At 35.5% G+C, this 26,164-nt stretch overlaps 1 protein-coding gene across 1 annotated transcript in view; it reads left to right on the forward strand.

Moving 5' to 3' along the window:
- BRIP1 (BRCA1 interacting helicase 1) overlaps positions 1–26,164 on the forward strand; it is a 182,789-nt gene that overhangs the window by 152,064 nt on the left and 4,561 nt on the right. The window contains exons 17-19 of the mRNA XM_059149018.1: positions 1,841–1,953; positions 21,041–21,123; positions 23,614–23,940. Coding sequence (XP_059005001.1) covers positions 1,841–1,953; positions 21,041–21,123; positions 23,614–23,940 — 523 coding nt within the window. The remainder of the gene's footprint in view (positions 1–1,840; positions 1,954–21,040; positions 21,124–23,613; positions 23,941–26,164) is intronic.

A 26,164-nucleotide genomic window follows, 5' to 3' on the forward strand; every position in this document is an offset into this window, starting at 1 on the left:
TTTTTGACCCTTTCTTTTGCTTAGTTAGCAAAAAAAAATTATCAGTTTTATGTTTAAAAGAAAACATCTTAGGGCGCCTGGGTGGCTCAGTTGGTTGGACGACTGCCTTCGGCTCAGGTCATGATCCTGGAGTCCCGGGATCGAGTCCCACATCAGGCTCCCAGCTCCATGGGGAGTCTGCTTCTCCCTCTGACCTTCTCCTCGCTCATGTTCTCTCTCACTGTCTCTCTCTCAAATAAATAAATAAAATCTTTAAAAAAAAAAAAAAAAAGAAAACATCTTAGTTTCAATGATTTTTTTCCATTGTTTTCTAGCCTTAATTATATTTTTGCTCTCATCTTAGTTTCCTTCCTTAAGCTTAGTTTAAGTTTAGTTTGTTCTTTTTCTAGTTTCTTAAAATGGAAAGCTATGTTGTTTATCTGAGATCTTTTGTTTTTTTCTTGTTATAGATGTTTATCACTATAAACTTTTCTTTTAGAACTACTTTTGCTGCATCTTATATTTTTGGTTTGTTGTGTTTCCCTTTTCATTTGTATCAAGATACTTTTTGGGGTGCCTGGGAGGCTCAGTGGGTTAAGCCTCTGCCTTCTGCTCAGGTCATGATCTCAGGGTCCTGGGATTGAGCCCCGCCTTGTTGGGCTGTCTGCTTCTCCCCTCCCCGCCCCCACCCGCCTGCCTCTCTGCCTGCTTGTGATCTCTGTCAAATAAATAAATAATATCTTAAAAAAAAAAAAAGATACCTTTTGAGTTCTCTTCTGGTTTCTTCTGATCCATTGATTATTCAGTTGTGTTATTTATTTCCACATATTTGTGAATATTCCAGTTTTCCTTATGTTATTGATTTCTAATTTCATACCATTGTTGGAAAAGATGCATTATATGATTTCAATCTTCTTAAATTTCTTAAAACATATTTTGTGGCCAACATATAATCCATCCTGGAGAATATTCCATGTGCACTTGAGAAGAATGTGTATTCTGCTGGCATAGATCTAAACCCAAATCATAACAATATTTACATTAAGTGTGAATGGTCTAAACACCCCAATTAAAAAACAGAGATTATCAGTCTGAATAAACATTAAAAAATAACCTCTGATGTATGTTTCAACATGAATGAATTCCAAAATCATTATGCTAAATGAAAAAGACAAATGATAACATACTGTGTAATAGCATTTACAAGGAATTCTAGAAAAGGCTAAACAGAGAGCAGATTATTGGTTGACAACATTAGCAGGAAAGGAGAGTCTGAAAAGGAATAGAAAGGAGATTTAGTGGGTGCTGAAAATATATCATGGTTATGGTGGTGGTTACATGACAAAACATTTGTCAAGATTTATCTATATATACATTGAAAATGTGTGAATTTTATTCTATGTAAATTACTTCTCAATAAAACTTTTGACTTAATCAAACAGCTAATTAGTTGCATGGAGGAATTCAGGAAAAATAAGTATGAATAGACATGTTTTCTTTTTTCAAATTTTCACTTATTTTTTAAAGATTTAATTATTCGTCAGAGAAAGAGAGAGAGCAGAATCAGGGGGAGTGGCAGCAGAGGGAGAAACAGGCTCCCCACTGAGCAGGAAGACTATTGTGGGACTTGATCCCAGAACTCTGGGATTATGACCTGATCTGAAGGCAGACTCTTAATCAACTGAGCCACCCAGGCATCCCTGAATAGACGTATTTTAAAGGAATAAAATTTAGTACTGATATACTGAAAAGAAATCTTTCTAACTTAATAAAGTGATGTTCAGAATATTAGGAATTAATATGATTTTTTAAATGAGCCTTGATTTATTTACTATATTTTTAATATTTTTAAAATTATTAGGTTGAACTAAAGCGACAATACAATGATCAGCACTCAAAATTGAGAGGTCTTTTACCTGGTCGTCAGTGGTATGAAATTCAAGCATATAGGGCCTTAAACCAGGCCCTAGGTAGGTAAGTGAAATTTAACATAATATTACTGTAACATTATCTGTGGTCTGGGCTACAGAAAAGATAGTTTTGTTGCTCCTTAGAATAAATTTGATAGCATTTTCTTTTACTAGAACCTTAGGAACTGATATATTTTTAATGATAGCTGTCACAAGTGAAAGCTGAAAAAAATCAGTGGAATAAATGAAACCCTAAAACATCAAAATTTGCTAAAGTTCAAAGAAGATTTATGATTGATCAAGGAATGTCACACAGAAGAGGTACTTAGTAAATGTTTATAGAAGTTCACAACCAAACAGTAAAAATTTTATCCTGTGAACATCAAAAATTAGATAATGATTTTATTCATATAAAGCAAACCATTCAAGAGAAGTTAAAAGAAACCATGCTTTTGGGGGCACCTGGGTGGCTCAGTTCGTTGAAGATCTGACTCTTGGTTTCAGCTCAGGTCATGAACTCAGGGTTGTGAGGTCAAGCCCTACTTAAGGCTCTGTGCTCAGTGAGAAGTCAGTTTGAGATTCTCCCCCACCATAATCTCTCTCCCTATGCACACACTCTCTCTCTTACTCTCAAATAAATAAATAAATATTTTAAAAAATAAATTTTTTTGAAAAGTTTGAAAAGCTGAAGTATTAATGCCACTAATAATAACATTTAGTTATAATATTTATTTTCCTAAGGATTCTGGCCCATTAAGATTTGTCTTTTGTGGAATTAGTTATTGAATCACCATTTTTAAACATAATTTTCATGTTGTAGATCATAGCATTTAATTTATAAAACCTGAATCCTTAGACTTTTAATAATCTAATATTTTATATTCTCTATTCATGAAATTGTAATTAGTTAAGACCATGTAATAATTTTTTCCTGTGAGGCTGTAAGGTACTCATATAATCAAAATAAAAGAACACAGGTTAAGAATAAATTCATGAAAACATGACCATTTGACATATTTTCAATTCAGCCAGAAGACCCATACCTAACTGTAATCTGACCTAACCAAATCCAGAATTTAAATTTTTCTCATGTCTTTTTTACTCACATTAGCCTATTTACACATAAACATATTAGATCACATTTGAGTTCAGATTTACAGATAGCTAATGACATAGGACTACAACAGCTGGATTTAAGTCCCAGAACACATCACCCACTCCCTTCCCCATCATTTAAAAATGATATTCTGCAGGTGTTTCCCTTCAAATTGAATGATTCTGTTCTATGGTTAATCTACTGATATGTTAAGCTGCTGCCCTTATCTGCCTAGAAATTTCATTGGTACTTGGCATCAAGTAGCACTATAAATTGTTCTTTTTTTAAAAAAAAGATTTTTTTTATTTATTTATTTGACACAGAGAGAGAGATCACAAGTAGGCAGAGAGGCAGGCATAGAGAGAGAGGGAAGCAGGCTCCCTGCTGAGCGGAGAGCCAGACTCGGGACTCTATCCCAGGACCCTGAGATCATGACCCGAGCTGAAGGCAGAGGCTTAACCCACGGAGCCACCCAGGCACTTTATAAATTTTTCTTGAAGCATTTCACTGCTTACTTGGTGCCTCCCTATTGATGACCTATTTTGTGTTCTTGTTTTTTTATTTTAATATTCAGCAGATAGTTTCTAGGGGAGCCTGAATATTATTTAAAATTCTTAACTTTTAGTCACTGTACTTAATTTCAGGACAGAAAATATTCTTAAGATTTTATTTATTTATTTGACATAGAAAGAGAGAGAGAGCACAAGCAGGGGTAATGGCAGACAGAGGGAGAGCAAGAAGCAGGCTCCCCGCTGGACAGGGAGACCTGAGCAGGGAGCCCAATGTGGGAGTCAGTCCCGGGACCCTGGGATCATGACTTGAGCCAAAGGCAGACACTTACCCAACGAAGCCACCCAGGCATCCCAAAGCAAAAATATATTTATATCCTACTTTGTCATTTACAAACATTTTCTACATATATTAAACAGATTGTAAAAGATGGAATTACTTATCTAACAGCATGTAACTACTAAATGGGCCTTTTTATCTTGACCCCACGTACTTTCAAAACTTCAAGACCTGCTTTTTCATCATTAGACCCTACCATTATCCCCTAAAGCTCTCACTGTTAAACATGAAACATCTTACTGTTAAACATACCATATCCTTTTACTACTTTCTTGCTTTGGCATACAAGCTATCAGACAATTAATTTGGCAAGTTTACCAATCAAAACCTAGTCGAAGGTCATGTCCTTTATGAAGATTTCTTTTTCCTATTCCAACTACTTATTTACTCCTTAGGAGACCTATAGTAATTTATACATTCTCTCTCTTACACATATATCTCATTGTATTGTAATAACGTGTTTATATGTCTGTCTCCTTCCCTAAACATGTATTTTACATTCTCAGCAACCAATTATACCTCAGCTTGGGGCTTGGATGCTCAGTAAATACTTGTTGAATTCATGAAAAATGGTGGTGAGTTTGATGCTTTCACCACTATACCATGTTAGTCAGAGAGCATCTAGAGCTTCAAAACATAGTTTTCTAGAATTTCATAAAAAACGTGTTTGTAACATTTGATATATAATACTGTAGTTTTCATATTTTATTATTAATTTGAAAACTGATAGCCCAACTGTCATTGTATTGATTTTCAGGGAAACAGTATCAACAAGTAGCAACTTTTTATTTCAAAGAAATACTCATTTAAAAATTAGAAATCAAGTTTTACATCACTTGATAAAACTCATAATATGTATTGAATGACCTAAAAGGTACTTATAATCAGGCACTCTTCTTACAAGGGATAAGTCTAGAAGGTCTAAACTAAGCAGAAACAAATTGAGGTTTTGGGTTTTTTTTTTTTTTTTAATTTTTTTTTTAAGCCCACATGTGACTGTTAGAGTATTTGAAGTAATATAAGTCCATGAAATGTAATAACAGCCTTTGGGAATGTACCAGATGGTTTTGTGACCAGGTTACAACTGCACTATGAGTTTCCTAACAGGTCTGCTTTACTGAAAGTATAATCTTTGTCTCAAGTGGACATAATTCATTTGAACAAGGCAGAATGAAAACAATGGAAAAAAGAAAAGGTGAAATTCTTTTCTCTGAACTGTTTTGATAACTTAAATGCCTTTCTACTATAGAACATTTAAACATAAACCAAAATGGAATAAAAAATAGAGTGGCACCCCAACTTTTCATTAATTTTCAATACTGGTTTATAATATTTGCACTATCCATCTTCCTATCCTGGCTAATTTTGTGGTCTGATGCCTTAGAACCTATGAGTTACTTTAAAATAATATCAACAAAATGTCATATAAAATTTAGATTGTTTTAAATCTCTAGAAAAATCATACATTTGTATTCATCTTCACCCCACTCAAAATTCCATGAAGCTAAAGGAATAAAAATGATAAAATTGCCAAAACTACAAAGTTAAAAAGAATGGGAGAGGGGACACTAACAGCTGAGATGTCAGCAAATTTTGAATACCAGAGAACAGGTGAATGATTGAGTGACTTAGCAGGCAAAAGAAAACTTGTGAAAGCCAACAAAATTCTTCAGATTCAGGCATGGAAAAACAGGACGTTGGGGCATTCTAAAGTATCATTTAAAGTAGGATTATCACAAAAGAATTGACTGCAAGTAACTATAAGTAGACAAGTCCCTCCCCCACTCAAATTTACTCTGGAGAGATTTTATTAGAGAGTTTACATATTCTTCAACTCCAGGCATAGCTAAGGATGTATTAAAGATGGGGGTTAAGGAAAGTCTGTTTATGGAATGTGAGAACTCTACCCCCCTTTTCTTCTCAGCTCTGAATAGGCTTATAATCAATTTTATGTCTCTGAGCCAGGAAAGTACAGTATTCCTATCTAGGGATGTTAATGACCTCGTGAGTAAAGACCTAAAGATACTAAAGATAGTAGCAAAGTGGTCCTGTTCCTACCAAAGTACCTTACTCTGGCAAAGCTTCCCTGTATGTAAGCCACATCTGTGTAGGCTGAGCTATCAACATTTTAAAACTTTACTCTTACATAAGTGTAAAGAGTGATCACCAGATAATCAAAAGAAGTCTGTAATATAAAAAATACAGATCAAAACAACAAAATTATACCAACAAAACAAAAATAGGGTGGAAGAACTTGTAGAAAACAGAAACAGTGCAATAGAACAGAGGTTGATCAAACTTTTTCTGTACAGGGGTGTACAATACTTATTTTAGGGGTTTTGGGCCATGTACAGTCTGTACCCATATTCTTCTTTATTTTTTCTTTAACCCTCTGAAAATGTGATTACCATTCCTACTTTGTAGGCTGTATAAAAACAAGATATGGACCAAATTTCCTGTGTGGGCTTAGTTAGCCAACCCATTATCCATAGAAGGTAAGATACTTCCTCCATGAAATAAGAACAGATTTATTTTAAGAAGTTTTCAGGCATTAACATGATAGCAAATTTTTAAATGTAGAATTGGGCTCAGAAGATAAAATTGAAATTTCCTCAGTCAAAACAAAACAACAAAGAGGGAAAATTTAAAGATCAGTATGCAAGAAGCAACCTCTGATAAAAAGGAGATCTACAGGAAAAGACCAGAGAAAATATAGAAGAAAAAATATGGAAGAACTTAAATAAAATAAAGAAATAATTCAAGAAAAATGCTCAGAATTGAAGGGCATAATTTCCTGGTTAAGGGGGCCCACCCAAGCACCAGTAAAGGGAGAGAAGCTACAAAGCACCTCACTGTGCAGTTTCAAAGTACCTGAGATAAAGAAAAAGCCCTGGAACGTTCCAGAGAGAAGAAAACCAGGTCTCATTACAAAAAATATGGAATCACAATTGAGAGACTCCTTAAAAAGCAACATTATGCTGAGTGAAATAAGTCAAGCAGAGAGAGTCAACTATCACATGGTTTCACTTACTTGTGGAGCATAGCAAATAACATGGAGGACAAGGGAAGATGGAGAGGAGAAGGGAGTTGAGGGAAATTGGAAGGGGAGGTGAACCATGAGAGACTATGGACTCTGAAAAACAATCTGAGGGTTTTGAAGGGGCGGGGAGTGGGAGGTTGGGGGAACCAGGTAGTGGGTATTAGGGAGGGCACGTATTGCATGGAGCACTGGGTGTGGTGCAAAACCAATGAATACTGTTACGCTGAAAAGAAATAAAAAAAATTTTTTTTAAAAAGAAGAAAAGCAACATTAGGAGCTAGAAGACAGTTTTAAATTATCTTCAAATCTTTGACTTACAACTTAAATTCTGTATAATTCAAATGATCGATAAGCTGTAAGATAGAATAAAGCTTTCACTATGCAAAGTATCTAAAATATTAGGGACATCTGGGTGGCTCAGTCAGTTAAGCATCTGCCTTCAGCTCAGGTCATGATCTCAGAGTCCTGGGATCCAGTCCCACATCAGGCTCCTTGCTCAGTGGGGAACTGGCTTCTCCCTCCACTTACCACTCCTTTGTTCATGCTCTCTCTTTCTCTCTTCCCCCCACTTCTCTGACAAATAAATAAATCTTAAAAGGCGGGGGACCTAAAACATTAGCTTCAAATGCACACTTTCTCAGAATGCTACGGGAAGATGTGCTTCATCAAATAAGAGAAAATTCAGACAGAGGAATATCAAGGTTGCAGGAAACGAGTTCTAACCCAGAATAGAGGGAAAAAGAATTCTCAAATTAGAAAGGGAAGCTCTGGGGTGACAACTGTGGCGCAGTCCCATAGTAGTCAACCTAGATTGTTTCTTAGTTGACTGTACTGAGAATTTTTAAAGCTATGGAAAAGTTTGGGAATTAATTAGTCATAGAATACACAGAAAAGCAAAAAAGCAAAGAGTTGTTAACTCTAGGACAGACCAAAAAGTCTTGTACAAGAAAGAAAATGTAAACATCGTGTACAACGTAACACCTATAAATGGTAATCCACTGAATATTGATTACACAAGAATTGTGTTATAACTATCAGGAAAATGAAAAGATGATGAGGTATTAGTGATGTCAGAGAATAAACATCTTCTATAGGAAGAATCAATACATAGTATGTAAAGGTTAAAAATCAAGCAGTAGTAGTACTAAAAGCTATTTAGAAACATGAAGGTAAATGAGTAGAACTATAATTTATTCAAGGGAATTATTTCTGAGGATTGGGAATTGGAGATAGGTGTACATAGGTACAAGAGAAATCTGAGTTTTTTATAAAAATTGTAACTACTGTGCTATTTGATTTTTAAACTATGCTTGTGTTTTAATTAAAAATTAAAATTTGTGAAGTTAAAATTATCTTTTTAAGAATAGTCATGTGGTTGGGTGCCTGGGGGCCTCAGTGTGTTAAAGACTCTGCCTTCGACTTGGGTCATGATCGCGGGGTCCTGAGATCTAGCCCTGAGTTGGGCTCTCTGCTCAGTGGGGAACCTGCTTCCCTTCCTCTCTCTCTGCCTACCTCTCTGCCTAATTGTGATCTCTGTCTGTCAAATAAGTAAATAAAAATCTTAAAAAAAAAAAAAAAAAAGGAGGTTTCAACTCTTGATAAGAGGGAGTAAGCATACTACATACCGTCTTAAAAACCTAGACAGAATGCATGAAACAACTATTTGAGTACTGTGAAAAGTAAATAGTGGCAGACAGATTTGGGAAGACTAGAATTCAAAGTACAAGTGAACTTTCTGGAGTAACTATATTAATTAACTAATTAATATTGGACAAAGTAGAGTTCAGAGCAAGGAGTATTAGTGGAGTATTAAGAATGAAAATTACAGGGATTCCTGGGTGGCTCAGTCAATTAAGCTGCTGCCTTTGGCTCAGGTCATGATCCCAGAGTCCTGGGATCCAGTCCCGTATTGGGCTCCTTGCTCAGAGGGGAGCCTGCTTCTCTCTCTGCATGCTACTCTGCCTGCTTGTGCTCTCTTTCTCTGACAAATAAATAAAATCTTTAAAAATGAAAAGTATAAAGTGACGAAAGGGTCAATTTACCAATAAGATACAACAATCCTTTATGTGTATGCACAGAGCTTTAAAATATATGATGCAATAACATATCTAAACAGAGAAATAGATGAATTCACAAGTATAGTTGAAGATTTTATTTCCTCTCATTAGTAGAAGGAATAGACAGAAAACAAAGACACAGAAGACTTGAACAATGTTATTAACCAGCTGGATTGAATTGATACTATAGTGTACTCCATGCAACAATGTTAGAATAATCATTTTTCCAGGTTCACAAGGAACATTTATCAATATAGACCATATCCTGGATGATAAATTGTATGTTTTTTTAAAAGAATTGAAATCCTAGTGTGTTCTCTGACCAAAATATAAACGTATATTTTTTACAGTAAATGTCTAGTAATTTAAGTTTTTTAATTTTTTTTATTTTTAAATTTAAATTGTAATTAGTTGACATACAATGTCAACTATGTTCAATGTCAATGTCAATATGTTCAATATTGGCTTCAGGAGTAGAGTTCAGAGCGTCATCATTTACAAATAAATTTGCTCATCGTAACAAGTGCCCTCCTTAATACCCATCATCCATCTATCCCATCACCCTCATCCCTCCATCAATACTCACTTTGTTCTCTATACTTAAGAGTCTATTGATTTATTGCCTCATCTCTCTTTTCCTGCCTCCTATATATTCATCCATTTTCTTAAATTCCACATATGAGTGAAATCATATTAAAAACCTACTTCTAGTGGCACCTGGGCAGCACAGTCCAGTTGGGCATTAGACTCTTACGGTGATCTCAGCATCCTCCTGGGTTTGAGCCCTGTGTCCGACTCCACACTCAGCACAGAATCTGCTTAAGACTCTTTCTCCATCTCCCTATGCCCCTTCCCCCTCTCTAAAACTAAGAGATAAATCTTTTTTAAAAAAACTGTACTTATAAATAATCCATAGGTAAAGCAAAAAGTCTTGGGAAAATTCGAAAATATTTTGATCTAATCAAAAATTAAAATATATCTAAATAATTGGGCTGCATCTATAGCAGTGCTCAGTGGGGAATTTCTATAGTTGTTTATTTTCAAAAAGAAGAAAGGTCTCAAATCAATAAACTTCTACCTTAAGTTAGGAAAAGCAAAATAAATATAGAGCAAACAAAAAAAGGAAATAATAAAGATAAGAGTATAAATCAATGAGTTTGAAAACAAAGGAAATCAATGAAACTAAGAATTTAAAAATTGTTTATTTTTTGTAGAAGATTTGTTTATTTGAGAGAGAGAGCAAGCACAAGTTGGAGGGGCAGAGGGAGAAGGAGAGAGAATCTCAAGTAGACTCCCTGCTGAGTGCAAAGCCCAACACAGGGCTTGATCTCACGTCCCTGAAATCATGACCTGAGGTGAAACCAAGAACCTAGATGCTCAACTAACTGCACCATCCAGGTGCCCCTACCCTAAAAAAAATTGATTTTAAAAAGTTAAATAGAGTTGATAAATCTCTAGGTTACTGACAAAAAAAGGGAAGCCACAAACTACTGATCTCTGGAATAAAAGAAATCATATTACTGTATACCCTGCAGATGTTAAAAGACAATACAGACAAAACTATACTATATGCATACATTCAACAACTTAAATGAAATAGACTAATTCCCTCAAACCCACAAAGTACCACTCACTGAAGATGAAAAAGATAAATTGAATAGTCAATTCAATTGACTTTTGGGCTCCCTGCTAAGTGGAGAGTCTGTTTCCTCCTCTTCCTCTGCCCCTCCTCATTCTCTCTCTCCCTCTCTCTCAAATAAATAAATAAAATCTTTGAAAAAAAAAATAGATGTTAGAACCCTTCCCATTTTATGAAGCCAGCACTATCTTACCAAAACTCAATGAGACAATATAAAAAACAAAAAAAGACTACAGACTAATATCTGTCAAAAACATAGGTGAAAGTATTCTTAACAAAATATTAACAAATTGAGTGAGATGTGCAAAAATTATAGATTAAAGACTTCTGAAAATTCTCTAACAAAGGAATGAGAAAACAGGCTAAATAATTAGAATGATTTTTTTCAAAACTGTAAATTAACCAGTTTACAACTTTCCAGGAAACATTTATTGATGAAAATTTGTGGCTCTTCATTAAGAACACAGTGTTGTGGGATTTTCACTTGCCCAATTCCCATTCCCTCTCTTCAAGTTCACAATGGTTTTAAATCATGGTGAAAGCCAATAATCTGCCAGCCACAGGAAGGGCTGGAACTTACTTCTTGAGAATTGTCATTTATGGAAACTGTCTGGTGATTTCCTGGAAGACCCCATTCACAAGGCTATCTTTGCATGACCTGACTAGGAGCTTACCCAGGAAATTAATTGTTTAATTTCACAGCATCCTGAGATGATGACTAAATTTGGGCCAAATAATAAGCTAACTAAACAGCCTAGTGGGAAAAACTGGGAAATGAGATATACATAGGGGGTTTTAAAAGTTCTGACATATTCCTAGACTTTAGTGGGCTATGCCTGTATGTACAATGGTGCCTATGACCACGGTGTACACATGCTCAGGAAAGACCTGAGAAGACCCTAAGTTCTCACCTCTGGTTGACCCTGAGGCTCTGTGGAAGCAGGAAGTGAAGACTATGGCAGAGTTGTTACCTGCCTGGCTGAGGATCGAAAACATGTTGGAAAACATGTGCAACGCCTCTTGGCAAATGAGAGATATATTGGTTAAAAATGTTTAAGGAATCTTTGCCTAGTCATTAACTGGATACTAAGCTGATCTAGCAATAGTAATACATGATAGGACACAGACTTCAAAGAATTACTTTTAGAAAGTCACAACAGCAGCAACAAAAGTCCTTGAGCAGAGGGAAGAATCTGAATTCTACAGTTGCCACATTGTATTATTTAAAATGCACTTTTCTCAACAAAAATTATGACATCTGCAAAGATGGATATTCCATACACATAAGAAAAAACAACGAATAAGAAGTGTTCCTAAGGTAGTGTAGACATTGTAGTTAGTGTATAAAGTTATTTTAAATATAGCCAAAAAACTATGAAAATGATGTCTCGCCAAATAGAATTTTTTCAAAGAAGATAGAATCAATAATAATTTTTTAAAAGAATGTAATGGAAATTCTGGATTTGAAAATTTCAGTAACAAATGAAAAATTCATTAGAGTGACTCAGCAGCAGTTTTGAGCAGGAAGAAGAATCATTTCACTTAAAGGTAAGTCAACTAAGATTATCCAGTGTGAGGAATAGAGAGGGAAAGAATGAAGAATAATGAACATAGCCTCAGGGACTTGTAGGACCCCATCAAGCTACTAATTTACGCATAATGGGAGTCTTGGGCGATGAGAGAGAAATGAACAGAAAGATTAGTTGATTGAAGAAATAAAGGCTGGAAGCTTCTCAAAAATTTTTTTAAATTTTATTTATTTATTTGACAGAGAGAGATCACAAGTAGGCAGAGGCAGGCAGAGAGAGAGGAGGAAGCAATCTCCCCACTGAGCTGAAAGCCCGATGTGGGGCGTGATCCCGGGACCCTGGGATCATGACCTGAGCTGAAGGCAGAGGCTTTAACCCACTGAGCCACCCAGGCGCCCCTGGAAGCTTCCCAAATTTGATGAAAAACATTAATCTGCACATCTAAGAAAAACCAGCAGATTTGAAGTAATTTAAAATCAAAGGTATGTAGACATGTCATAAACTTCTAAAAGACAAAGAGAATCTAGAAAACAGCAAGAGAAAAACAACTCTTTGTAAGACATCCTCAATAATTTTAGCATATTTCTGAAAACTATGGAGAGCAGAAGGCAATATTTAAGAAGGACTGACATATTTAAAGAAATATGTCAGAAATATTTAAAGAAAAAGACTGTCAACAAAGTGTATTATATTTAACAAAACTGTCCTTCAAAAAAGGACAAAGTAAGATATTCCCAAATAAACAAAAACTGAAAGGATTAATGTCCAGAAAACGTGTCCTACCAGAAATACTACAAGGGATCCTTTTCAGGTTGAAATGAAAAAACATTACGCAGTCACATATCCATATGAAGGAATAAAGAGTATCCATAAAGGTAATTTCATAGATAAATATAAAAAAACAATATAAATGTATAGTATACTCTTTTTATCTTATTGGATATTTAAAACAGCTTGCATAAAGCTATCATTTTAAATATGCAGTGATAGGCATTGTCTTGCGGGTTCCCTAAACTATCACAGGTTCAGTAATTCACTAGGAGGAGGAATACATTCATCATACAGTTGTATGTACATAGAGGATTTATTACACTGAAAGAATATGAAGCAAAATCAGCAAAAAGAATAGGCACATGGGCAATGTCTAGGGGAAATCAGGCAAAATCTTCCAAGGCTTCTCTCTAAGTGAAGTCATATGGAACGCACTTAATTTCCCAGCAATGATTGTGGTAAAACGTGTGAGATATTGCCAATTAGGGAAGCTCATTAAAGACTCAGGACCTGGTAGGTTTTTTTGTTTGTTTTTTTAAATATTTTATTTATTTGACAGAGATCACAAGTAGGCAGAGAGGCAGGCAGAGAGAGAGAGAGAAAGAGAGGAGGATCAGGCTCCCTGCCTAGCAGAGAGCCTGATGCAGGACTTGATCCCAGGACCCTGAGATTATGACCCGAGCTGAAAGCAGAGGCTTAACCCACTGGGCCACCCAGGCGCCCTCGGTGTTTTTATTTGTGGCTGTTCAGATAGCTTCTGCCTAGTACTTCCTCAATGTGCAACCTCTTGGAAACAAAGCAAGTGCTCAACATAAACCAGTATTGGCACAAACATTTTAAACACAGGGAGCATCTTTTATCAGTCAATGTTTGGAACCCTCCTGAAATCTAAGTTCCTAAACACCAAAATCTACCTTGTATGCAGGCCTCTGTGGGGATAAGCAGTTTGGCATGGTGTTGCCTCTTTTCTGTACAGGCATACATATAAAGAGGTAATTTATATTACATTAGTAACACAAAGATGAGGGGGGAGGAACAGAATTAGGAACAACATTTTTGTATACTGTTGAAATTAAATGGGTATTAATCCATATAAGATTGTTGTAAGTTAAAGTGTTAAAGCAGCCACAAAGAAAATAACTCAAAATAATAAGAAATGAGAAGAAATTAACATGATACATAAAAATATCTATTGTGCACATGGGGTGCCATAGTGGCTCAGCCGGCTAAGCATCTGACTCGATTTCAGCCCACGTCATGATCCCAAGATCCTGGGATTGAGCCCCATGTCAGGCTCTGTGCTCAGTGTGGAGTCTGCTTGAGGACTCTTCCTGCCCCCCAATAAATAAATAAAACTTTATTTTTTAAAAATATTTATTTATTTATTTTAGAGAGAGAGAACACAAACAGGAAGGGTTGGGAGAAGGGGAAAGTATCCCAAGCAGACTGCTGAGGGCGGAACCTGACATGGGGCTCCATCTCACAACCCCGATTTTGAAAAAACATATGACCCATCTATATTCTGCTTATAAGAGAAACACTGTAGTTAAGCACACAGACACACACACACATAGATTAAGGTACACAGATGGGAAAAGACTTAATATGCTAACAGTAAACAAGCAAACTAGTCAATTATACAGACACCAGACAAAATAGACTTTAAGACAAAAATTGTTAATAGAGACAATAAATATTCCTTTTATTTATTTATTTATTTGACACAGAGAGAGAGAGATATCACAAGTAGGCAGAGAGGCAGGCAGGGAGAGCGGGAAACAAGGCTACCCGCTGAGCAGAGAGCCCGATATGGGGCTCGATCCCAGGACCCTGAGATCATGACCTGAGCCGAAGGCAGAGGTTTTAACCCAAATATTCCTTTTTTAAAAAGATTTTATTTATTTGTCAGAGAGAGAGAGAAGGAAAGAGAGAGTGAGTGGCAGGCAGAGGGGAAACATGTACCCCACTGAGCAAGGAGCCAGATGCAGGACCTTGGGATCACGACCTGAGCCAAAGGTAGATGCTTAACCAACTGATCCACCTAGGCATCCTGAGACAATAAATATTCTATAATAAACTTTCACTTCATCAAGAATATGTAACATTGGGGCGCCTGGGTGGCTCAGTGGGTCAGGCTCTCTGCTCAGCAGTGAGTCTGCCCCCACCACCCCACTGCCTGCCTCTCTGCCTACTTGTAATCTTTGTCAAATAAACAAATAAAATCTTAAAAAAAAAAGTAACATTTAGCTGTGTAACATATACACATATATGCAACTAACAAAAGGACCCTAAATTATATGTAGCAAAAACTGTCAGAAATAGACAATTCAGCAGTTAACTAGTTGGATACTTTGTTACCCTAGTTTCATAATAGAACAATGATAAAATCAATAAAATGTGAGTCTTCAACACTATAACCCAACAGTTATAAACCTAACATATCTATTACACTCCACCCTCCTAAGGTACATGTGGCATATTCTTCAGGATAGACTATATGTTAGTTTACAAAATCAGTCTTCAATAAATTTTAAATGGCTAAAATGGTAGAAAATATCTTTTCTGATCTCAGTGGAATAAAACTGGAAATCTATAACAGACGAAAAAATGGGAAATTCCTAAGTTTGTGGAAATTAAAGAGCATATTCTTAACCAGTGGATCCAAGAAGAAGTCATAAGAGAAACTAGAAAAAACCTTGTGATGAGTGAAAATGAAAACACAGTGTACCAAAATTTTTAAGATACAATGAAAACATTGCTCATAAAGAAGTTTATAGTTGTAAATGCCCATATATGTATGTGTGTGAGCGTGTGTGTGTGTGTGTGTATGTATATATATATATATATATATATATATATATATATATATGTAAAATTTTTTTAAGGAAAAATATGAAATCAGTAATCTAACCTCTTACCCTCAGGAATTGGAAAAAGAAGTGCAAGCCAAGCCCTAGGCAAGTAGATCAAAGGGATAACAGATACTAGAGTGGAAATAAAAGAGAGAGAATAGAATATTCAGCAGAAAAAAATAAGGATAGCAGAAGTTAGTTCTTTAAGAAGATAAGGAAAATTGACAACCTTTAAATAGACTGACCAAGAGAAAATACCAAAGGGAACTTAAATTACTAAATTTAGGAATGAAGAGGGGATGTTGCTACCAACCTGATAGAAATATAAAGCATTATAAGAGAATGCCTTGAACAATTGCATGACAGCAAATTACATAAATTAGGATGGACAAATTCATAGAAAAATACAAGCTACTGAAACTAACACAACAAGAAAAAGATCTGAATATATCTATAAAAAGTAAAGAGATAGAAGAATTAGTAATCAGAAAATTTCCCACAAAGAAAAGCTCAGGACTAAATGTCTTCACTGGTGAGTTCTAGCAAATGTTAAAAGAAGAGTTAATACCAGTCCTTTACAAACTTAAGAAAAATAGAAGGGCAAGCATGTATCATCATATTCTATGAGGCCAGTATTGCCTGTTACCAAAACCAATCAAAGACATCACAAGAAAGGAAAACTACGTGGCATATCTCTTATGGGTGTAGATGCAAAAATCCTCAACAGAAAAGCAGAAAATTGAATCCAGCAACTTACTAAAAGATTATACACAAAGACAATCCCACACAAGTGGGGTTATCCTGGGATTGCAAGGTTGGTTCAACATCCAACCAATTTTGTTGGTCCAACTCAAATCAATCAATGTAATATGCCGTATTAGTAGAATAAAATACAAAAACCACACAATCTCAAGAGGAGAAAAAAGCATTTGACAATATCTAATATGTTTTCATGATAAAACACTCAAGATAGTAGAAATAGAAGGGTATCTCTTACAAACTTACAGTGAACATCTTAATGGTTTAAGACTGAAACTTTGCCCTGATGTGTTTGATAACAAGATAAGGATGTCCACTCTCACCACTTGTATTCAGTATTATATTAGAGGTTCTACATGGAGCAATTAGTCAAGGGGGGAAAAAAAAGTATTTGGATTGGAAAAGAAATAATCTTAAAATTTGCAAATGACATGGTATTCTACATGGAAATACTGTATCCATAAAATATAACTGTTAGAGCTAGTAAACAAGTACAGTAAGTTACAAGAAATATTCAGTATACAAAAATCAATCACTTTGTATACAGAGGGAATAAACATTCCAAAAATGAAATTAAGAGGTTCCATTTACATAATGTAATAGTATTATATGGTGACAAAAAGTAGCTACATTTGGCATAAGCATAGTATAACATATAGACTTGTTAAATTACTATGTTGTAAACCTGAAACTAATGTAAAGCTGTGTAGCAACTATATTTCAATAAAAATAAATTTAAAATTTTTCATTTGCAATAGCATCAAGAAGAATAAGTTACTTAGGAGTAATTTTAACAAAAGAAATGCAAGATTTATACACTAAAAGCTATAAAACATTGTTGAAAGAAAATTTTAAATAAATGGAAGAGTTCCAGGGACTGGAAGATTTATTAAGATAATGTTTCCGCAAACTGATCTGCAGAGATTTAGTGCAATCCCAAAATACCAGCCCGATTTCTTGCAGGAATTGAGAAACTGATCCTATAATTCACATGGAAATTGAAAGAAACTAAGAATAGGTACCTGGGTGGCTCAGCAGGTTAAAGCCTCTGCCTTTGGCTCGGGTCATGATCCCAGGAGAGGATCCCAGGATCACATGATCCCAGAGAGCCCCGCATCGGGCTCTCTGCTCAGCAGTGAGCCTGCTTCCCCCTCTCTCTCTGTCAAATAAATAAATAAAATCTTTTTTTAAAATTTTATTTATTTATTTGTTAGAGAGAGAGAGAGAGGAGTGAGAGCGAGCACAGGCAGACAGAGTGGCAGGCAGAGGCAGAGGGAGAAGCAGGCTCCCTGCTGAGCAAGGAGCCCAATGTGGGACTTGATCCAAGGAGGCTAAGCCTAAGGCAGTCACTTAACCAACTGAGCCACCCAGGTGTCCCAATAAATAAAATCTTTTAATAAATAGATAGATAGATAAAAATTTTTAAAAAGAAAGAAACTAAGAATAGTCATAAGAATCTTGAAAAAGAACAAAATTGGAGAACTGGCAGTTCTCAACTTCAAACTTATTGCAATGCTACAATAATCGAGACTGTGTTGTACTGGCATTATATAGACATACAGAAAACAGGAGTAGAATCGAAGGTCCAGAAACAAACCCCCATATCTCAGTGAGTTGGTTTTTTACAAAAGTGTCAAGACAGAAGGAGGAGAAGCTGGCAGAGGAGTAGGAGAACTCTAGGTTTGTCTTGTCTCATAAACACAACTAGATAACTACCAAGTCATCTTAAATACCCCATAAATCAACCTGAACACTGACAAAACAAACTCCACAACTAAAGGGAGAGAAGAGGCCACACTGAAAAAGGTATATTGTGATCCTTGCTGTTCCCTGTGTAAGGTAAGCTCTTGCTCCAGGGCCTTTGCACTTGAATTTCTCTCAGCTAGAACACTTCCCCTTCCACATATATACACAGTTCATTCCCTTCCTGTGATTCAATTGATGTTTTCTCACTGCTCAATATCACTGTGTTTAAAATTTAGCACTCCCTACCAACATTCCCTGTTCTCTTTCCCTTTTTATTTTTTTCCTTAATACTTAGTAGGGTCTCATATACTATACAATTTTCTTACTTCCTGCCATGGACTGAATTGTGCCCCCCTCAACTTCATATGTCGAAACCCTAATCTACAATATAATGCTATTTGGAGATGAGCCCTTTGGAAGATAATTAGGTTTAGATGAGGTCATACAGGTGGGGCCCTCATGATGGGATTGGTGCCCTTATAAGAAGAGATACCAGATAACTTGGTCATCTCTCTCTTCCTCTCCTTCTTCTGACCCCCACCCATGTGAGGACACAGTGAGATGGCTGGCATCTGCAAGCCAGGAGGAGAGCCTTACTGGGGAACTAAATCAGTTCACACCTCTTTCTTGTACTTTCCAGCCTCAAAAAATGTGAGGACAAAATTCCTATTGTTTAAGCAACCTCCCACCCCCAAAAATGTGCCAAGACAATTTAATAGGGAAAAAAATCTTTTTAATGGTGTTGGGATAACTGGATATCCACATGCAAAAGAATGAAGGTAATCAATCCCCTTCTTCACACCATATACAAAAGTTAATTCAAAATGGGTCAAAGACTAACAAGGCGTATATCTTCTTGTCTTGGACTAGGCAGTGGTTTCTTAAATCTGACATCAATAGCACAACTAAAAAAATTAGATAAATTGGGCTTTGTCAAAGTTAAAACTTTTGTTCTTCGAAGAACACTACTAAAAAATGGAAAAGAATTCGTGCACGGGAGGAAATATTTGCAAAAAGTGTGTCTGATAAGGGTTTAGTATCCAGAATATATAAAGAACTCTTATAAGTCAACCATAAGAAGACAAACCATGCAGTTTAAAAGTGGACCAATAATTTGAATAAGCATTGCTCCAAGAGAGATACACAAGTGGCCAGAGTGTGCACATGAAAAGATGCCCAGTATCACCATTTATTAGAAAAATGCAAATTAAAGCCACAGTAAAATGATACTTCAGACTTCTTAGAGTACATATAATGAAAAAGATGGATAATAACAAGGGTTGGTGGGGGTATGGAGAAATAGGAAGTCTCACACAAAGCTTATAGAAATGTTTAATTGTGCAAGTGCTCCAGGAAAAAAGTGCATGGCAGCTCCTCAAAAAGTTAAACATTGAATTCTTTACAACCCATCAATTCCACTTCTAGTTGGTTGGATTCATATGAGAATTTGTACCCAAATGTTCATAGTGGCATTATTCATAATACTCAAAAGGTGGAAACAGCCCAAATGCCCATTAACTTATGAATGGATAAATATGATGAATATTATTCAGCTGTAAAAAGGAATGAAGTACTGATACACAGTAGAAGTAGCCTTGAAAGCATCGTGCTAAATGAAAGAAGCCAGACACAATATGCCATATGTTGCATAATTCCAGTTATATGAAATTTCCAAAATAGGCAAATTAAAGAGACAGCAAATGTATTCATGATTGCCAGAGAATAAGGGGAATAGTTGGATAATTGGGAGTGACTAGTGGACACTGGGATTCTTTTGGTAACATAAAAATATGTGATGGATAGTGTACAATTTGGTGATTTTTAGTACATTTACAAAGTTGTGCAACCTACACGACTTTGTAAATGTACTAAAAATCACCAAATTGTACACTTTTTTAAAATTTATTTTTATTTATTTTCAGCATAACAGTATTCGTTATTTCTGTACCACACCTAGTGCTCCATGCAATCCGTGCCCTCTCTAATACCCACCACCTGGTTCCCCCAACCTCCCACCTCCCCACCAGTTAAAACCCCTCAGATTGTTTTTCAGAGTCCATAGTCTCTCATGGTTCACCTCCCCTTCCAATTTCTCCCAACTCCCTTCTCCTAACTCCCCATGTCCACCACGCTATTTGTTATGCTCCACAAATAAGTGAAACCATATGATAATTGATTCTCTCTGCTTGACTTATTTCACTCAGCATAATCTCCTCCAGTCCTGTCCATGTTGCTACAAAAGTTGGGTATTCATCCTTTCTGATGGAGGCATAATACCCCATATGTACACTTTTTTTTTTAATACTTTTTTAAGATTTATTTATTATTTTAGAGAAAGAGCATGGGGAGGAGGGGCAGAAGGAGAGGGAGGTCTCAAGAGAGAAGATCCCAGGCAGATTTCCCACTGAGTACAGAGCCTGTTGCAGGGCTCAATCTCACGACCCTGAGATTATGACCTGAGCTGAAATCAAGAGTCGGACACTTAATCAACTGAGCTACCCAGGCACCCCTTGAATAATTTTTAAAATTAAAAAATATTTTAGCAAACCAAATCCAATAATCCACAAAAAGAATAATGCACCATAACAACATAGGGGATCTTAGGAGTGAAGGAGGGAGAAAGACTCTCAAGCAGACTTCACACTGAGGGTAGGGCCTGGTGTGGTGTTCGATCTCACAACCCTGAGATCACGAGCTAAGATGAAACCAAGAGCCAGACGCTTAAATCAACTGTTACACCCAGCCACTCTGTTGGCTTTTTTTTTCAAAGTCATTTTTATTTGATTATTCTCCCCCCCTTTTTTTTTTAATAGGTGTATTCGACACAAAAATGATTGGGGAGCTCTTATTCTAGTGGATGATCGCTTCAGGAGTAATCCCAGTCGATATATATCTGGTAAGAGTTGCAGCTGGGCTTAGAGTAAGAATTAATAACAATCTTTGGTATTTAATAACTGCGAGTTTTAAAGAAAAATTTTGGACAGGATTTGAATTATTAGATCAAATATGGAAAAATTCATATTGATGGGAAATCTAGCATTTAATACTTATCTATTTTAAAAAATCTTTATAGAGGAGTTGGTTAACATATACTAACATATCAGTTAGTATCATTTAATTTCATAGAATGTGGGATTTAATTAAGTAACAGAATAATAATTTATTTAGCATTATCAGGGAAAAGGCTATTCGCAGGAATTTTCCAAAAAATAAATTTTTACATTTAAGCACGTAAGCACATTTCCTTTGGCTGCTTAGGATTCTTTATCCTTTCATTCTAGATTATACTGAAGTTTGTTGATTGTTTAGAAATGCTTCAGCTGTTCTACAGTTCATGTTAGTCAGAGCGAGTATTTTCTAAAAGGAAAAAAAGTACCACTGTAGGCCTCAAGATGAAGTAGATGGTCATTTTTTCCCCACTCAGATGAACACATATTATATGCCTATAGTTTTTATCCAGCAGTCACACCATCTCTTTAGAGTCAATACCAGGAATCGATCTGTTATTAAAGAACTGTTGGAAATACTTGCATCTTTATTATCTTTAGAGCTAAGAAGTTCATACCATACTATGATAAAGAGATACAAAATTTTAAGTTTCTTTCAGATTAGCTACCTGTGGGTATGGACTCTTTCTATTTCAGAGCCTAATATTTGGCTTGGTATTAAAATATATCCACCTGGATTAAAGCACTCTTTTCTCCCCTTTCCATGTAAAGCAAGCCATTGAGCTTAGGTCCAGACATGTAACTAAAAGCAAAATGTTAAGTGCTATGTTTAGTCAGCAGGTGGAGCTCAGATTCTTTGAGTTTTCAAAAGCAACCTGACATTTTACACAAAAAAGCTTTCTTTGATTACAGAAAGTTCCAAACATGAAAGAAATGACTATAATACTAAAATTCTTCAATTTTAGAAAGTTTCATGTTTAATCAGTATAATTATTTTCCCCAAGCAAACAAAAATAACTTTAAGGGAAATGCTTATTCAAAATGTTCTTCTAGGCACACCTGGCTGTTCAGTAGACAGAACATACGATTCTTGATCTTGGGGTTGTAACTTCAAGCCCCATGTTGGGTGTAGAGATCACTTAAAAATAAAATCTTCAAAAAATTAAGATGTTCTTCTTGTCAACTGTACTTCAACTAAAAAAATGCAAAATTTGAAAACAAGTTTGTTTTTATTTTAAAATCTTGAAGTTAAATTTTTCCCTGATGGTTCAGATTTGCTGAGAGATTTTTTTTTTTTTAGGATTTTATTTTTAAGTAGTCTCCACACCCAACGTGGAGCTAGAACTTACAACCCCAAGATCAAGTCATATGCCCCTACTGAGCCAGTCAGGCGCCCCTGAGAGATTTTTTAAATTAAGAATTTTTCATTATTTCTATATGATTTTTACTCATTTTTTCTGAGATTCATAAAAATGTGAACTCTTCTTATCTAGACAATAATAGCACAACGACATACAAATTCCTTTTGAAGGCAGTCTTTGTTTAAATTCAATTTGTATTAACTAAAGAACTCAATTCAACTTACATTAAATATATAAAAGCTCCATTAAAATAAAAGCAAAGGAATGTATTTGAAATGAATGTATCGTGACTTAAAGCCCTATCTTATTTTTCTTTTAACTTAAAATACAGTAGTGACTTTTTAAACTACTTCAGAAGATGATGATAATTTTAGTAACACCAGAAGAGAATATTTATTTTCATCTAAAAGTCCAGATACCTGATTTTGAATTTCATTCTGAAATGAAACAAAACACCTTATACTTTCAACATGGTTCAGGGTTGTACAGTTTTCACATGTTACAGGTCAGATCACATCCGTTATAACTTGATTATTTATATAATAAAAAAATAAATTTTCAAACAGGACACAGTTTGTCCCTAATAACATTGTTATTCCTTTCATTCCTAGGATAGTTTAAGACATATTTGGAATTGAGGGAAAAGGGCAACAAAAAAACCTATGGGACTGGCATCTTGAATTTATTTTCATGGAAGAAATCAAAGTTGGAATGAAAGACTATGTTATTTACAACTTCTAATTTTCCTAAAATTAAAATGTAAGCAATATTTGTGGGGAATTATGATGAAATTAAAATTTGCCTTATTTCCCCAGTTATTCTAAACTGATGATAATATATTTCTCTCTTTCCAGTCTACTCCCACTGCCTCTTCCCTCCCTCCAGTTGATAATCAGTGTATATAAAGAAAAATGTTACTCATACATGAGCATAGTGTACATGTGAAGTTGTTTAGGCAGGAAAAATATTGAGAATCATTCTATATACCCTAGATTCATGTGGATTACTTCATTAGAAAAATTATCTAAGTGTATTCTTAATATGTAATATCTTCCTTGGGTTTACTTTTTTCCTTAGGACTTTCTAAATGGGTACGGCAGCAGATTCAGCACCATTCAACTTTTGAGAGTGCACTGGAGTCCTTGGCTGAATTTTCCAAAAAACACCAAAAGGTCATTGATGTATCCAGAGAGGACAGAAAGTTTATACAGGACAATGAGTCTACACTTGAAGTGACCTGTTTGAAGGACAGTAGTTTAATTTACTTATCAGAAGTGACAAGTCCTCTAGCACCAGAAAATCCTAGGAAAGATGAAGCAAAAGCACGTGTCCATGAACACCAGCGTCATAAAATAACTAAAAGTCCATCTCTACCAAGAGGCATCATCTCTAGAAAGGAAGGAGGTTTGAAAAGTTTTGCCTATTTACATTTGATAGAGAAGTCTTTTGTTATATCTAGTGAAAAGATAGAAATGATATTTAATTTACTATAGATTAATTTCCTTAAACATATTGGTCTGAAATAGGTATTATCATAAAATAATGAAATAGTGTGGTATATTGGGATGGGAACACACTTTTAACAAGAGACCTAAGCATAGCTCTGCTTTCAGCTCAGCTCATGATCTCAGGGTCCTGGGATCGAGCCCCAGATTAGGCTCTCTGCTCAGCAGGGAGCCTGCTTTCCCCTCTCTCTCTGCCTGCTTCTCTGCCTATTTGTGATCTCTGTCAAATAAATAAATAAAATCTTTAAAAAAAAAAAAATAAAAAAAGAGAGAGAGAGACCTAAGCATGTTTTCCATTTACCAGGTTTGCCACTACCTAGCTTTGTGACAATGAGCAAGTCACTTAACTTTCTTGAATCTTAATAGAAAAAAGGAATCTCTGTATACCTGTCCCTCAAGCTGGACTGTAACGATCTAATACGATGATAAATATCATAGCATGGTAAAATACTGTATAAATGGTACATGTTTTCCTAAAGGCTATATCAAAAGTTGGTCTAATCTATAGATACTTCTCTTACGTGAATTTCTTAGTTTAGGGGAGTGAGAGTCATATATTCTAAATTATAATTTTTTTTTTTTTTAATATGTAAGAGGGGTGCCTGGGTAGCTCAGTTGGTTGAACATCCAACTCTTGATTTTGGCTCAGGTCATGATCTCAGAATCATGAGATCCAGCCCCACTTAGGGCTCTATGCTCAGCAAGGAGTCTCCTTGAGATTCTCTCTCCCTCCCTCTGCCCTTCCCCCCTCTTGTGTGTGCACTCTCTCTCAAGTAAGTAAATAAATAAATCTTCTATATATATATATATATATATATATATATATATATATATAAGAATTTAATAGTCTATGTCAGAGATTAGCAAACTGTGGCTTATGTACCAAATTTGGCCATCTGTTTTTTGTGAATCAAGTTTAATGGCACATAGTCACATCCATTCAGTTATATATAGTACACAAGAGCAGAGTTTAGTCATAGTATGTTTTTGCACTCAAACAGCATAATTGAGTACATACATACATACCTCAGAGATATTGTGAGTTTGGTTCTAGACCACCACAATAAAGCAAATATCACAATAAAGCAATTCAAATGAATTTTTTGGTTTCATAGTACATATAAAAGTTGTGTTTACATTATATTGTAGTCTCTTAAGTGTGTAATAACATCATGTCTTAAAAAATAATGTATAATATAAAATACCCCAATTTAAAAATATTTTGTTGCAAAAAAAAATACACTAACCACCTGAGGTTTCAACATATCATAATCTTTTTGCTGGTGGAAGGTCATGCCTCATAGTTAATGGCTGCTAACTGATCAGGGTGGTGTTTGCTGAAGGCTAGGGTAGATGTCAAAATCTCTTAAAAAGACCCCAGTGAAGTTTGCCACATCAATTGACTCTTCCTTTAAAGAATGATCTCTCTATAGCTTGAAACTATTTTATTCAAAAGTAGAACTTCTTTCAAAATGGAGCCAGTCCTCTCAAATGCTGCTGCTACTTTATGAACTGTTTATGTAATATTCTAAATTCTTTGTAGTCATTTCAACAATTTTCAGAGCATCTTCACTGGGAGTAGATTTTATCTCAAGAAACCACTTTCTTTGCTCATGTATAAGAAGCAGTTCCTCTTCCATTGAAGTTGTTTTATGAGATGGCAGAAATTCAATCACATTTTCAAGCTTCCCTACTAATTCTCTTGCTGTTTCTACTGCATCTCTACTCAAGTCTTGAATCACTCAAAGTCACTCTCCGGGTGGCTTCCAAACTCCTCTTAATGTTAATATTTTGACCTCTTCCCATGAATCATGAGTGTTCTTACTGGCATTGGGAATGGTGAATCCTCTCCAGAAGGTTTTCAAAAAATTTTTTTGCCTAGATTCATCAAAGGAATCCTATCTGTGGCATTTGTTGCCTTACAAAAATGTATTCTCTCTCTTTCTTTTTAAAGATTTATTTATTTATTTTAAAGAGAGAACATGAGCAGGAGGAGCAGAGGGAGAAAGGGAGACTCCCAAGCAGATTCTGTGTTGAGCACAGAGCCCAGTGTAGCGCTTGATCTCTTGACCCTGAGATTATGAGCTGAGCTGAAACCAAGAGTCAGACACTTAAACTGACTG

The sequence above is a fragment of the Mustela lutreola genome, chromosome 15 (assembly GCF_030435805.1).
Source record: "Mustela lutreola isolate mMusLut2 chromosome 15, mMusLut2.pri, whole genome shotgun sequence".
Classification (NCBI taxonomy): Eukaryota; Metazoa; Chordata; class Mammalia; order Carnivora; family Mustelidae; genus Mustela; species Mustela lutreola.